The sequence below is a fragment of the Ambystoma mexicanum genome, chromosome 11 (assembly GCF_040938575.1).
Source record: "Ambystoma mexicanum isolate Mex_15411 chromosome 11, UKY_AmexF1_1, whole genome shotgun sequence".
NCBI lineage: Eukaryota > Metazoa > Chordata > Amphibia > Caudata > Ambystomatidae > Ambystoma > Ambystoma mexicanum.
Window position 1 is genome coordinate 1,485,552,356 of NC_090934.1, and position 15,212 is coordinate 1,485,567,567.

The window sequence follows — 15,212 nt, forward strand, 5'->3', positions numbered from 1 at the left end:
AACCCAATTTAATAACACTGAACTCATTGTCCTCGGAAGGGCTGAGCTAGATCTGCTGGGGGTGATTTATGGGCCTCCCATCGGGGGTCATAGATCGAAATGTCTTTGTAGGAGGAATGGAAAAGCGCCACAATTACTCGGCACATTTTGAGTGAGCACCTGTGTTGAAAGCCAGCTCCATGACCCAAAGGTCTCAAGGTGATGTGGAGTCATAGAAACATGGCTGGCTTGGGTGGCTTGCTGTCAGCAGTCTAGCACTTCACGCTGGACTGCCCCTTTGGGGTGGGACTAAGCCTGCTTTGCATATGCTCGTTCCCCTTCTGTAATGGCTCGGCAGGCGAAGAACAATGGTCTGGAGGTTGCCCAGAGCAATGCCAGAGGTTATGATTAATTCTAAACCTTCCAGCCATCACCTTTTTTGTTGCTTAAGCTGCAGAAACAGCCAGTTGTGAAATACATGTACACATTCCTAAACCGTGATCGTTTTTTCTATACCTTGTGCCTGAGTGGAACTGCCAGCTTTGCTCAGGACTATAACTCCCAGGTCTCTGCCTTCACATGTTTCAGGCCTTAACTAAGTAGGAAGAGCTTTTCTCTGAGCTTCCTTCACAGCTGATCATCAGAGGAGCTGCACATTCCCAGAATATTCTGGAATAGGAGGCCAGTGTGTTGCGTCCAACTTGTTTATCCCTGAAAGCCCAACCCCCCAACTCTCAATCCCCCAAGCCTACGAGCATCTCTTCTTCCCACTAACTTCTGGCCTGTGGACTATTCTATCTGGACCTTTGCCCTGCAAGCATTTGAGCGCTAACAGCCCATGACCTAGAGGCCCACTAGCAACCCAGCGGAAGGGCTGCATGGAGCCTAGGCCTCAGGAATGCACCCCCACCCCTCTCAGAGGTGTGCCCCCTGAGCTGGGCAGTTTGATGGACATGAGCTCCCCTGAAGGGAAGGGCAGCGAGGTGAATTCTCGTAGACCTAGTTGTGATTTGGAAATGATGGCAATGCCTCCCCCTTTGCCAGTAGTCCTGTCTGTTCTCGTGATGTTATAGTTATCTGGTATAGCCAGCATGAGGTGAGAACCAGCTGCTGGATGGAGCCACGTCTCTGTGATAGCAAGGAGATCTAGGTTGTTAGCTGGTATGGGGTCGGCTATTTCCAATGCGTGTGCTATGAGGGATCTGGCATTTATGAGGGCACATTTCAGATTAGATATGGGGGGTTGTGGAGGGTATGGCATGAGTGGAGGCGTGCAGTGTTTGTCAAGTTGCTTGTTGTGGGTGAAGAGTGAGGAGCTTGGAGTGGTGGGTCTAGTGATGTGTGGAGAGGTGCGGTATCCTTGTAGGTGGTTTCTGTGAATGGTGTTGGGCAAGTTGTGTGTGATGTGGAGGGCAGCGGGATAGTGGGGATTGGATGTGTCATGTGGTGAGGTGGTTGGATGTGGTGTGTTGGTGAAAGGATGCATGTCTGTCTTTAGGTCTATAGGGAATGTGGAGGAGGACAGCTAGAGTGAGGATGGTGTGACTGGCAGGTGCCATGGGGGTGAGTGCTGTGCCGTGGTGGTGCGCTGGGGTTGGGTAGCATACAGTTGGTTTGCACCAAGTGCACAATAGATTTGTAGTCGCAAGGTATACGTAGTTCAGCGGTTCTAGTGCAAGACTCAGTTTCGTAAAAGGGTGGCCTTGCTTCTGAGGGCTGAATCATTAAGGGCAGTTTTGAAATATTTTGCCTACGTAGGCTATTTTGCTTTCAGTAGCTTACGAGTCAAATGCAAGCTGTTTCCGTACGAGGCAGTTCTGCTGTGGCAGTTCTAGCAACACGTGCTTTGGTCATAATAGAGTACAATAGGTAATTCGTCGCAGCCGACTGTAGGGTCAAGTCGAGAACTGGCGATAAGCTCTGTCTGCTTTATGGTTGGGATGGGAGGTAGAATCCGGGCGAGACGATGCAATGGAGCAGGAGAAAGAGGCTTATGGCTGTTTTATGAAGAGCGTCAGGCATGTAGTGATGACGCTGCAAGGGTGGTTTTGGACTGATGTTACTTATGGCTGGGTCGAGGGTGTGATAAGCAGTAATGCAGGATTCCAGGAGGTAAACAGTAATGCAGGATTCCAGGAGGTAAGCAGTAATGCAGGATTCCAGGAGGTAAGCAGTAATGCAGGATTCCAGGAGGTAAGCAGAAATGCTGGCTGTCAGGCGATAAGCAGGAATGCAGGCTGTCAGGAGATAAGCAGGAATGCAGGCTGACAGGACATAAGCAGTGATGCCTGCTGCCAGGAGATAAACAGGAATGCCGGCTGACAGGAGATAAGCAGGAATGCAGGCTGCCAGGAGATAAGCAGGAATGCACTGTGGCCAGGACATAAGCAGTGATGCCGGCTGCCAGGAAATAAGCAAGAATGCAGTCTGCCAGGAGATAAGCAGGAATGCAGGCTGCCAGGAGATAAGCAGGAATGCAGGCTGCCAGGAGATAAGCAGGAATGCCAGCTGCCAGGACATAAGCAGTGATGCCAGCTGCCAGGAGATAAACAGGAATGCAGGCTGCCAGGAGATAAGCAGGAATGCAGGCTACCAGGATATAAGCAGGAATGCAGGCTGCCAGAGAGATAAGCAGTGATGCCGGCTGCCAGGAGATGAGCAGTAAGGCAGGCTGCCATAAGATGAGCAGGAATGCAGGCTGCCAGGAGATAAGCAGGAATGCAGGCTGCCAGGACATAAGCAATGATGCCGGCTGCCAGGAGGTAAACAGGAATGCAGGCTGCCATGAGATAAGCAGGAATGCAAGCTACCAGGATGTAAGCAGGAATGCAGGCTGCCAAGAGATAAGCAGGAATGCAGGCTGCCAGGAGATAAACAGGAATACCAGGCTGCCAGGAGATAAACAGGAATACCGGGCTGCCGGGAGATAAGCAGGAATGCAGGCTGCCAGGAGATAAGCAGGAATGCAGGCTGCCGGGAGATAAGCAGGAATGCAGGCTGCCAGGAGATAAGCAGGAATGCAGACTGCCAGGAGATAAGCATTGATGCCGGCTGCCAGGAGATGAGCAGTAAGGCAGGCTGCCAGGAGATTATCAGGAATGCAGGCTGCCATGCACGTGAATTGCAAATAAAGTCAGGCAGAAATGTATGGGGATTCAAGCCTTAGCACTAGATCAAGAACTATATACAGCGGAGATGCTGTCGACGTCTCCTCACGCAGCGGGGAAATATTGGGGCAAATCTGCTCTGCGCCCGATCCTCTCCGGAATGGGACGGATTGTAGCTGTGGCTTAGGGCCTGGTCCGTTCATCGCCTTCCTTGAAATGAAGCACTAGGTGCCCCGGACGTCAGTGTCTCTGAAAGGAAAATGTTGGGGGTGTTGGGGCCGGTTGACCTCCATGACAGCTCAAGCTAGCTCTGTCTTTCCCCGGGGTCCAGTTAATGGAAGTTCTGCTGGGGCCAAATTGCACAGAGAGCAGTAGATGCACCCTAATAATTGCAGCACTGGAGAGACTATAGGGCAGTGCTGGGCTACCTGCCGGCCCTCTATATAAGCCCCATATTCCCCAGCATTAGATATGCTCGCTAGGGCTGATGGGATTTGTAGGCCAAACACTTGGAGGGTCGCTGCTTGGCCACCACTGGTATAAAGGGTGCCCTTGTGTTGGGCGTCTGCCATGTGAATCGGGTTGGCTCTAGGGAGCTTCCCTTTGCCACCTGTCCCTCCCTCCCTCCCTCTCCACTGTTAGGAGTGTGCTGTTGTTTCTCTCACTGAGTGCTGCTGAGTGCTGTCTGTGTTTGCAGGGTTTGCTCCCCTCTTTGCTCGTGCCTCTGAGACTCCTGCCTCCCAAAGTCTTATCACTGGCAGCTCTATACCGTCCTGCTCTGCACGTGCCCTGTCTCATGTTGCATCGCCCGCTTGCCCCCTAGGACTCACTCTGGTGCTGCATTCATGCCAACATTATCCATTCCGTTTGGGAGATGCTTCTCCAGCCCTGGTTTCAACTTTGCACTCTGGGACTTGTAGTCCTGGATGTCCCCATTATAAATGCAGGAGTGCAAGTCCCACGATGCAAGGCGGTAACCAGGCTGGACTCACGTCTCCCGACTGGACTGGATAATTTTGGCATGTAGGCCTCAACGAGAGTCTGGTTCTTGCTGTGTATGTTGAGACCCAAGCCAGAAGCGCTGTCATTGGCTAGCAGGTTCCTTTCAAGATGCCATCAATAGAAGTCTGTGTGGGTCTCTGGTCAGAGTACTGTAAACGCCGCCAAGTATTGATATTGATATTGATATTTTATTTCTATCGCGCTCGTACACAAGTGTTTCAGAGCGCGACAAGGCAAGGGAGGGGAACAGGGGTGAACAAAACAGCGATCTTAATAGGCCCAGTGACATTGAGAACGCGCAAGTGCATGGGAGAGGGGGGGGAGTGCATGGAAGGAGGGAGAAGTGGAAAGTGCGAAGCAGAGGAGAAACAGATAAATAACAATAAATAAATAATAAAGGCAACAAACAGTGGTAGTGCAGCCAGCCATTTGCAAGTGCTAGGTTTAAGGCAGCAGACAGGGTAGGTCTGAAAAGTGCAGTAAGAAAAGGGGGGGTGGGCTTTATGGGTACAGATACAGTACCAGTGCAATGGGTGGCCCGGAGGCAGTGTGGGAGGGTGGCAGGATGAGCAGGTACCGGGGCCCAGAGGGCAGAGGGTGGCCAGGTGCACGGTGCCACGAGAGAACAGATCAGCAGGGAAGAGGAGCGAAGGCAGAAGCAAAGAGGAAGGTCTTAAGGTGCTTCAGGAACCGGAGATGGTTCTCCTCAAGTTTTAGAGTGGCAGGGAGGCTGTTCCAGAGGGAGGCCCCAACGGAAGACAGAGATCTACCCCCAGCTTGTTCTTTGAAAAACAACTGACCCTGAGGGAGTTGGAGCTAGAGGAGTGAAGAGCTCGAGAGGGAAGGTATTTGCGGAGGGATAGCTGAAGGTATTTTGGACCCAGGCCCCAGAAAGCCTTGCGGACAATGCAGAGGGTTTTGAATTTAATCCTTGCATCCACTGGGAGCCAATGGAGAGATTTCAGAGCTGGAGAGATACCATCCCAGGGCTTGAGGCCAAGGAAAAGTCTTGCAGTCCTGTTCTGGATTAGTTGCAGAGGGCGGAGAGTAGAGGCAGGTAGATTTAGAAAGAGGGTGTTACAATAGTCCAAGCTAGAGAGAACCAGAGCTTGGGATACCATGAGCTTCTGGGGGAAGGAGAGGAAAGGCAGAATACCTCTGAGGAGGTGCAGTCGGAAATTTGACTTTTTAGAGACATCAGAGATGTGGGCGGAGAAGGAAAGGGTGGAGTCAAAGAAGGTTCTTAGCCTCGCAGGTGGGGGTAGGAGGAGGGCCAATTGAGGCCGGCCAGAGAGTGAGGGGAAAGGATAGTGAAGGTGTGCCGATGAGGAGGATCTCCGTCTTGCTGGCATTCAGACAAAGATCATTGGCGGCACCAATCTTGAATGGCAGATAGGCAATCAGAGATGAGAGAGGGAGAGGAGGTGGCAGAGGACAGCCTGAAAATGAGTTGAGCGTCGTCAGCGTAGCACTGGAAATTTGAGCAGAAAGTGGCAATGCAGTGGGCGAGAGTTGCCAGGTATTGGTTGAAAAGCCAGGGCGAGAGGTTATACCCCTGGGGAACACCACAGGTAGAGAGGAAGATAGATGAAAGGAAGGACCCAAGTTGGACCTGGGAGGGTCGATCTGAGAGGAAAGAGGTCAGCCAGGCCAGAGCCTAATCAGTGATACCCAGGTTTTCACAGAGATGGTTGAGCAGGATGGTATGGTTGACCGTGTCGAAGACAGAAGAGAGATCGAGGAGGATGAGGACAGAGGGAATGTTAGTCAAGGTTGGAGAGCAGATCCTCACGGATGTTCAGGAGAGGTGTTTCCGTGCTTCTGGCAGCTCTGAAGCCAGACTGGTGGTCATGGCGACAGCCAACAGAATTGGAATGAAGGTTAAGCTGAGAGCTGGACAACTTTTCCAGGAGTTTGCCCAGAAAGGGAGTAATGGAAATTGGGCGAAATTGGTTGATAGTTAGCTGGACAAGAAGGATCAGCTGAAGGTTTCTTGAGAAGAGGATGCACAAAGGAGTGCTTCAGAGCTGAGAGGAAGGATCCCGAGGCAAAGGAGTGGTTGCAAAAATCAGCAAGGGCCAGAGCGAGGGTGTCAATGTGGTCCTTGATGGTTTTAGCGGAACAGGGATGAACTTGTTTTGACGAGGCTTTCATAGAGTGGACCTATCTAGCGACCTTGTCAGGGGTGAAAAGAGGAAAGGACGAGAAGGATGGTGGGGGGTGTCTAAAGGAGGGTCAGCAAGCACAGATGGAGAGGGGAGAGGAGGGCTGCGGGCAGGGAGGGTGGACAGGATGTCCTGGGTTTTTTAAATGAAGTAAGAGGCAAGGGCATTGCAAAGAGCATGGTAGGCAACAGGAGGGGTAGAGAGTGCAGTAGGGTTGGCCAGCTCCTTGCAGATTTTGAAGAGTTCGGCTGAGTTGTTAGATGCCGCAGAGACAAGTACAGACCCCCCTGGCTCTGGCCAGTGTGACCTCTTGCAAAAAGAAGTATCTATCAGAGCACACCTAATTACTCAAAAACTAAATAACTATTTAGAGAGATTTTATTACAATTCTGGGTGCTGGGGAGGAATACACGCCCTGACACTGCAGCATGTGTTAAACATAAAACAAAAAGTGTCTAAACTTAAAGACACTCCCGTCCCCTGCACACCTTACAAGCTGAAATAAATCAGTCAAATTTCATAACATTTGCACTTTTATATATAGAAAGAATTGTCAATTTAGAACATAGGTAACAAAATATCTTCATAAAAGTACAGAAAAAAGCTATCAACTGACTTCCAATATGGCCAGCATGAAAAACAAATCAAACCAGACAAAGAAATAAGCTCCCAATTTTGAACTGCAGCTTCAAGCTCTACGCGTTTCGGGGACTATCCCCTTCTTCAGGAGCAAAAATATCTCACAGTGGGAATGTTGTCAAAGAAAATAGAGTCTCTGTCTGTGCATCTGTCTGTGCACGACGTACACAGAACCAGGATCCCTGCAAATACTCCTGCCGTCCTCAACAAGTGAAATGTGATTGCCGAACTCTAAGGCAAATCAATAGCCAATCCAATCCAAATTCAGGACTTCCAGTACCCCGCATCCAATGTAAAGCATCCTGCTGATTATAGAAATGTATAATGCAATTCCAGAAGCGCACCTCTTCACCTCAGATTCAACGACTCCTCTCCAATTCACACATAACAGATCCCAGTGTGACCTCTTGCCTCAGTTTTGCGCAATGCTTCCACTGTGTGTGTATCATTATTGCACGTCTGTCTGGAAATGACCCCTTCTTTCTGTTGCAGACCAGGTGGCCTTGCCTGACTTTGGCGCGGGAGCCATGGAGAACTGGGGGTTAATTACCTACAGGGAGACCGCCCTCTTCTATGACCCTTTGATATCATCCATCGGAAACCAGGAGAGGATACTGACTGTGATCGCGCATGAGCTGGCCCACCAGGTACCGCCCCTGTGACATACAAACATGTTACACGCATGTCGCGACAAGCTTTGATATGATCTTGGGTCGCAATGTGGCCTCATGCGAAATGAATGTCTTCACTGTCACTGTAGATTGCTGCAAAATGAATGCACCTGTGTTCAAATGAGCCTTGTGCAGCAAATACATTGCAATAATTAGTAAGCGAGTACTACAGGTATGTGGAAAATAGACAGAAGCACACATGTTTTATATGTACTTTCAAAAATACCCTGGAAGTGCAGCAAATAAGCAGATGGGGTATCGGCTCATGAGGATAGCTCAGGGGCAACGTGCTCGCCTTGGAAGCAAGACGACACGAAACAACACAAGTTCAATCCCCGGGTCTGTGCTTAGAAACCTCTGGGTATTAAGCGCGTTTATAACCTATCATATCATATAATTTAAGTGCCTTTTACAGTCACAACTGCAGCCTTTGCTCTTGTGTGTGTGCAATCCTTGTCTTGTCGCACGTATCACTGAACTGATAGAAAAAATACTGTGTGTGTGTGTGTGTGTGTGTGTGCGCGCGCGCGTGCGCACGCGCCTCCCTCAGGAAGGATGGGTGTGATGTTCTCTGGGTCGCCCTTCAGGGTCCTTATCTGTCCTTTGGTTCTGACTCCTCTCTTTCCGAAACTTAGGGTTTCCTCTTCTAAATGTTCCATTGTGTCCTCGCTACTCTAGACACGCATGATGTCTTTTTGGGCCGTTCAAGTAATTTCATAATCCGGTGTCACTAATCTAATTACTTTTTCATTTTTAGAATAATTTTTTCCATGTGAATCACTTTTCCTTTAGGACATATATGACATATAAACCCATTAACCGATGGTATGATGAGTGCTACTGCAATGATTTGCATGTATAGTTTATTCGCTGTTTGCTGCAAGCCCTGGCTACATGTGATTTTGGTTTTTGGCGATCCTTGGGTACAGCCTCCAACACCAACATTTACACATTGTTTGATATTTTCTAATGTTATTATTTTTAAATGTCATGTAGAAATGACTGCGCTGGGTACATGGATGTCAATGTATTTATTATTGTATATATTCTTTACGTTTGTATAGCGCACAGACAGCCCAAGGCCATTGTGGCGCTGTTACTTGTGGAAACTCAGTTAGAGGGGGGACAGAGTAGGTATTATACATATTTTTGCATTGAAGGTCGTTAGTACAGTAGACTGATTGCAGATACCCCCGAGGAAGGGGGGGGGGGGGTACTCACATCAGCAAGTGTGGTTGCATTGCTTTACACATGAACACTACTATCTCAACACGGCAGGCTTTCAAGCATGGTTGGTCAATACGGGAATGCTATAAGCACAGCAGTACAAGTACACTGATATGATAGGTTATTTATAACGCGCTAATACCCAGAGGTTTCTAGGGGATCGAACCTGTGTTGCTCCGTGTCGTCTTGCTTCCAGGGCGAGCACGTTGCCCCTGAGCTATCCTCCCGATCCTAAGGAGTTATTGTCATTAAAGTACCTAAACCCTGCGTCCCGTCCCGCGAGGCAGCCTGATCACACAAACTCATTTTTAGAGGCTATTCCCTAAAGGCCCTCCTCAGGATACCTCAAAAAGTCTGGTGGTACACCTTAATTAATTATTTCGGAATGTTTGGGACCACATATTTCTGAATAAAATGTTATTCCTTTTCCATGAAGTCGGGGGGGGGGCGGCCTGTGCCCTTTTCTTGAGTACGTAAGGTGAGCATCTCTTGAAACATGCTAACCAGGTGTGGTGCGCAAGTATTCAGTGTCTGCAAAATAATGTTCTTGGTGTGGAGACCAGCTGGCTATTTTGGTCATCCAGATGCAGGAATGAGAGTGGGTTTCCTTGGCTCTGGGAGACCCGCTCTCATCAGCTACAAACACATACATTTCCATCAGAACCCATTTGAGTTGCAAAAGGAAACAGGTTGAGGTATGGGTTTAGGAAGAAAGTCTTTTTTTCTGGGCTTTTTCCATCCATTGTTAATACCTGCTCTAGTGATTAATCCGCCCATGTCTTTACTCTGTCCGTTTAGTGGTTTGGAAACCTGGTAACATTGAAGTGGTGGAACGACCTCTGGCTGAACGAGGGCTTCGCCTCCTACGTGCATTTCCTCGGAGCGGACTTTGCCGAACCATCGTGGAACATCGTAAGTTGTCTCCAGAATAGTGTCCATGGTGGGTTCTCTTTCCAATGGTTCTACTAGTGTGAGGGGCAACGCATGATCTTCGACCCCTCCATGATCCGGACAGTGACATGAACAGAATACTTCCGCCCCGTCCCCGAGCCGGGCCACTGCATGTACTGTTAAAGAGTGTTGAAGAAAAACTTAAGTCTTCTGCCTTAATAGTGGTTGATAACAGGCACAGACACACATGTACCCCCACAACAACGACAGCAGGTTTCAGCAGGTTGTCAGAATGATTAAACTATAGATGTTGTTTGAGGGCTGCAAACTAGTGGCAGTGATTGCTAGGCATATTCACCCCCACAGGATGGGCGGGGCAGGTTTTAGTGGCAGTGATTGCTAAGCATGTTAACCCCCATGGGATGGCCGGGGTAGGTTTTAGTGGCAGTGATTGCTAAGCATATTCACCCCCACAGGATGGCCGCGGTAAGTTTTAATGGGAGTGATTGTTAAGCATATTCACCCCCACAGGGTGGCCGGGGTAGGTTTTAGTGGCAGTGATTGCTAAGCATATTCACCCCCACAGGATGGCCGCGGTAAGTTTTAGTGGCAGTGATTGCTAAGCATATTCACCCCCACAGGATGGCCGGGGCAGGGTTTAATGGGAGTGATTGTTAAGCATATTCACCCCCACAGGGTGGCCGGGGTAGGTTTTAATGGGAGTGATTGTTAAGCATATTCACCCCCACAGGGTGGCTGGGGCAGGTTTTAGTGGGAGAGATTGCTAAGCATATTCACCCCCACAGGATGGCCGGGGCAGGTTTTAGTGGCAGTGATTGCTAAGCATATTCACCCCCACAGGATGGCCGGGGCAGGTTTTAGTGGGAGAGATTGCTAAGCATATTCACCCCCACAGGATGGCCGGGCAGGTTTTAGTGGCAGTGATTGCTAAGCATATTCACCCCACAGGATGGCCGGGGTAGGTTTTAGTGGCAGTGATTACTAAGCATATTCACCCCCACAGGGTGACCGGGCATGTTTTAGTGGCAGTGACTGATAAGCATATTCACCCCCACAAGATGGCCGGGCAGGTTTTAGTGGCAGTGATTGCTAAGCATATTCACGGCCACAGGATGACCAGGGAAGGTTTTAGTGGCAGTGATTGCTAAGCATATTCACGCCCACAGGATGGCTGGGGTAGGTTTTAGTGGCAGTGATTGCTAAGCCTAATAACCCCCCACATGATGGCCGGTGTAGGTTTTAGTGTTAGTGGTTGCTAAGCATATTAACCCCCGCAGGATGGGTAGGGTAGGTTTTAGTTACAGAGATTGTAAGCACATTCACCCCCACATGATGGCCGCGGTAGGTTTTAGTGGCAGTCATTGCTAAGCATATTCACCCCCACAGGATGGGCGAGGCAGGTTTTAGTGGCAGTGATAGTAGGCATATTCACCCCCACAGGATGGCTGGGGTAGGTTTTAGTGACAGTGATTGCTAAGCATATTCACCCCACAGGATGGCCGGGATAGGTGTTAGTGGCAGTAATTGTAAGCATATTCACCCCCGCAGGATGGCCGGGGTAGGTTTTAGTGGCACTGATTGTAAGCATATTCACCCCCACAGGATGGCCGGTGTACATTTTAGTGGCAATGATGGCTAAGCATATTCACCCCGCAGGATTCCCGGGGTAGATTTTAGTGGCAGTGATGGCTAAGCATATTCACCTCCACAGGATAGCTGGGGTAGGTTTTAGTAGCAGTAATTGTAAGCATATTCACCCCCACAAAATGGCCAGGGTAGGTTTTAGTGGCAGCGATTGTAAGCATATTCACCCGACAGGATGGCAGGGGTAGGTTTTAGTGGCAGTGATTGCTAAGCATATTCACCCCTACAGGATGGCTGGGGCAGTTTTTAGTCGGAGTGATTGCTAAGCATATTCACCCCCACAGGATGGCCGGGTAGGTTTTAGTGGCAGTGATTGCTAAGCATATTCACCCCCACAGGATGGGCTGGGCAGGTTTTAGTGGCAGTGATTGCTAAGCATATTCAACCCCACAGGATGGGTGGGGCAGGTTTTAGTGGCAGTGATAGTAGGCATATTCACCCCCACAGGATGGCTGGGGTAGGTTTTAGTGGCAGTGATTGCTAAGCATGTTCACCCCCACAGGATGGCCACGGGGAAGGTTTTAGTGGCAGTGATTGCTAAGCATATTCACCCCAACAGGATGGCCGGGGTAGGTTTTAGTGGCAGTGTTTGCTAAGCATATTCACCCCCACAGGATGGGCAGGGCAGGTTTTAGTGGCAGTGATAGTAGGCATATTCACTGCCACAGAATGGCCGGGGCAGGTTTTAGTGGCAGTGATTGTAAGCATATTCACCCCCACAGGATGGGCGGGGCAGGTTTTAGTGGCAGTGATTGCTAAGCATATTCACCCCCACAGGATGGGCGGGGCAGGTTTTAGTGGCAGTGATTGCTAGGCATATTCACCCCACAGGATGGGCGGGGCAGGTTTTAGTGGCAGTGATTGCTAAGAATGTTAACCCCCATGGGATGGCCAGGGTAGGTTTTAGTGGCAGTGATTGCTAAGCATATTCACCCCCACAGGATGGGCGGTGCAGGTTTTAGTGGCAGTGATAGTAGGCATATTCACCCCCACAGAATGGCGGGGGCAGGTTTTTGGTGGCAGTGATAGTAGGCATATTCACCCCCACAGGATGGCCGGGGTAGGTTTTAGTGGCAGTGATTGCTAAGCATATTCACCCCCACAGGATGGGCGGGGCAGGTTTTAGTGGCAGTGATAGTAGGCATATTCACCCCCACAGGATGGCCGGGGTAGTTTTTAGTGGCAGTGATTGCTAAGCATATTCACCCCCACAGGATGGGCGGGGCAGGTTTTAGTGGCAGTGATTGCTAAGCATATTCACCCCCGCAGGATGGGCGGGGCAGGTTTTAGTGGCAGTGATTGCTGGGCATATTCACCCCCACAGGATGGGCGAGGCAGGTTTTAGTGGCAGTGATAGTAGGCATATTCACCCCCACAGGATGGCTGGGGTAGGTTTTAGTGACAGTGATTGCTAAGCATATTCACCCCACAGGATGGCCAGGATAGGTGTTAGTGTCAGTAATTGTAAGCATATTCACCCCCACAGGTTGGCCGGGGTAGGTTTTAGTGGCACTGATTGTAAGCATATTCACCCCCACAGGATGGCCGGTGTAGATTTTAGTGGCAATGATGGCTAAGCATATTCACCCCGCAGGATTCCCGGGGTAGATTTTAGTGGCAGTGATGGGTAAGCATATTCACCCCCACAGGATAGCTGGGGTAGGTTTTAGTAGCAGTAATTGTAAGCATATTCACCCCCACAAGATGGCCATGGTAGGTTTTAGTGGCAGCGATTGTAAGCATATTCACCCCACAGGATGGCAGGGGTAGGTTTTAGTGGCAGAGGTTGCTAAGCATATTCACCCCCACAGGATGTCTGGGCAGTTTTTAGTGGGAGTTATTGCTAAGCATATTCACCCCCCCAGGATGGCCGGGGTAGGTTTTAGTGGCAGTGATTGCTAAGCATATTCACCCCCACAGGATGGGCGCGGCAGGTTTTAGTGGCAGTGATTGCTAAGCATATTCACCCCCACAGGACGGGCGGGGAAGGTTTTAGTGGCAGTGATTGCTAAGCATATTCACCCCCACAGGATGGGCGGGGCAGGTTTTAGTGGCAGTGATAGTAGGCATATTCACCCCCACAGGATGGCCGGGGTAGGTTTTAGTGGCAGTGATTGCTAAGCATATTCACCCCCACAGGATGGGCGGGGCAGGTTTTAGTGGCAGTGATAGTAGGCATATTCACCCCCACAGGATGGCCGGGGTAGGTTTTAGTGGCAGTGATTGCTAAGCATATTCACCCCCACAGGATGGCCACGGGGAAGGTTTTAGTGGCAGTGATTGCTAAGCATATTCACCCCCACAGGATGGCCGGGGTAGGTTTTAGTGGCAGTGATTGCTAAGCATATTCACCCCCACAGGATGGCCGGGGTAGGTTTTAGTGGCAGTGTTTGCTAAGCATATTCACCCCCACAGGATGGGCAGGGCAGGTTTTAGTGGCAGTGATTGCTAAGCATATTCACCCCCACAGGATGGCCGGGGCAGGTTTTAGTGGGAGAGATTGCTAAGCATATTCACCCCCACAGGGTGGCCGTGGTAGGTTTTAGTGACAGTGATTGATAAGCATATTCACCCCCACAGGATGGCCGGGCAGGTTTTAGTGGCAGTGATTGCTAAGCATATTCACGCCCACAGGATGACCAGGGAAGGTTTTAGTGGCAGTGATTGCTTACCATATTCACCCCCACAGGATGGCTGGGGTAGGTTTTAGTGGCAGTGATTGCTAAGCATATTCACCCCCACAGGGTGGCCGGGGTAGGTTTTAATGGGAGTGATTGTTAATCATATTCACCCCCACATGGTGGCCGGGGTAGGTTTTAGTGGCAGTGATTGCTAAGCGTATTCACCCCCACAGGATGGCCACGGTAAGTTTTAGTGGCAGTGATTCCTAAGCATAATCACCCCCACAGGATGGCCGGGGCAGGTTGTAGTGGGAGAGATTGCTAAGCATATTCACCCCCACAGGATGGCGGGGCATGTTTTAGGGGCAGTGATTGTTAAGCATATTCACCCCACAGGGTGGACGGGGTAGGTTTAAGTGGCAGTGATTACTAAGCATATTCACCCCCACAGGGTGGCCGGGGTAGGTTTTAGTGACAGTGATTGATAAGCATATTCACCCCCACAGGATGGCCACGGGGAAGGTTTTAGTGGCAGTGATTGCTAAGCATATTCACCCCCACAGGATGGCCGGGGTAGGTTTTAGTGGCAGTGTTTGCTAAGCATATTCACCCCCACAGGATGGGCAGGGCATGTTTTAGTGGCAGTGATAGTAGGCATATTCACCCCCACAGAATGGCAGGGGCAGGTTTTAGTGGCAGTGATTGTAAGCATATTCACCCCCACAGGATGGGCGGGGCAGGTTTTAGTGGCAGTGATTGCTAAGCATATTCACCCCCACAGGATGGCAGGGGCAGGTTTTAGTGGCAGTGATTGCTAGGCATATTCACCCCCACAGGATGGGCGGGGCAGGTTTTAGTGGCAGTGATTGCTAAGCATGTTAACCCCCATGGGATGGCCGGGGTAGGTTTTAGTGGCAGTGATTGCTAAGCATATTCACCCCCACAGGATGGGCAGGGCAGGTTTTAGTGGCAGTGATAGTAGGCATATTCACCCCCACAGAATGGCAGGGGCAGGTTTTAGTGGCAGTGATAGTAGGCATATTCACCCCCACAGGATGGCCGGGGTAGGTTTTAGTGGCAGTGATTGCTAAGCATATTCACCCCCACAGGATGGGCGGGGCAGGTTTTAGTGGCAGTGATAGTAGGCATATTCACCCCCACAGGATGGCCGGGGTAGGTTTTAGTGGCAGTGATTGCGAAGCATATTCACCCCCACAGGATGGGTGGGGCAGGTTTTAGTGGCAG

At 50.2% G+C, this 15,212-nt stretch overlaps 1 protein-coding gene across 1 annotated transcript in view; it reads left to right on the top strand.

The window, feature by feature from the left end:
* Window positions 1-15,212, top strand: part of LOC138504877 (aminopeptidase Ey-like) — a 170,436-nt gene that overhangs the window by 24,634 nt on the left and 130,590 nt on the right. The window contains exons 5-6 of the mRNA XM_069625289.1: window positions 7,385-7,539; window positions 9,589-9,702. Of these exons, the coding sequence (XP_069481390.1) occupies window positions 7,385-7,539; window positions 9,589-9,702 (269 nt within the window). The remainder of the gene's footprint in view (window positions 1-7,384; window positions 7,540-9,588; window positions 9,703-15,212) is intronic.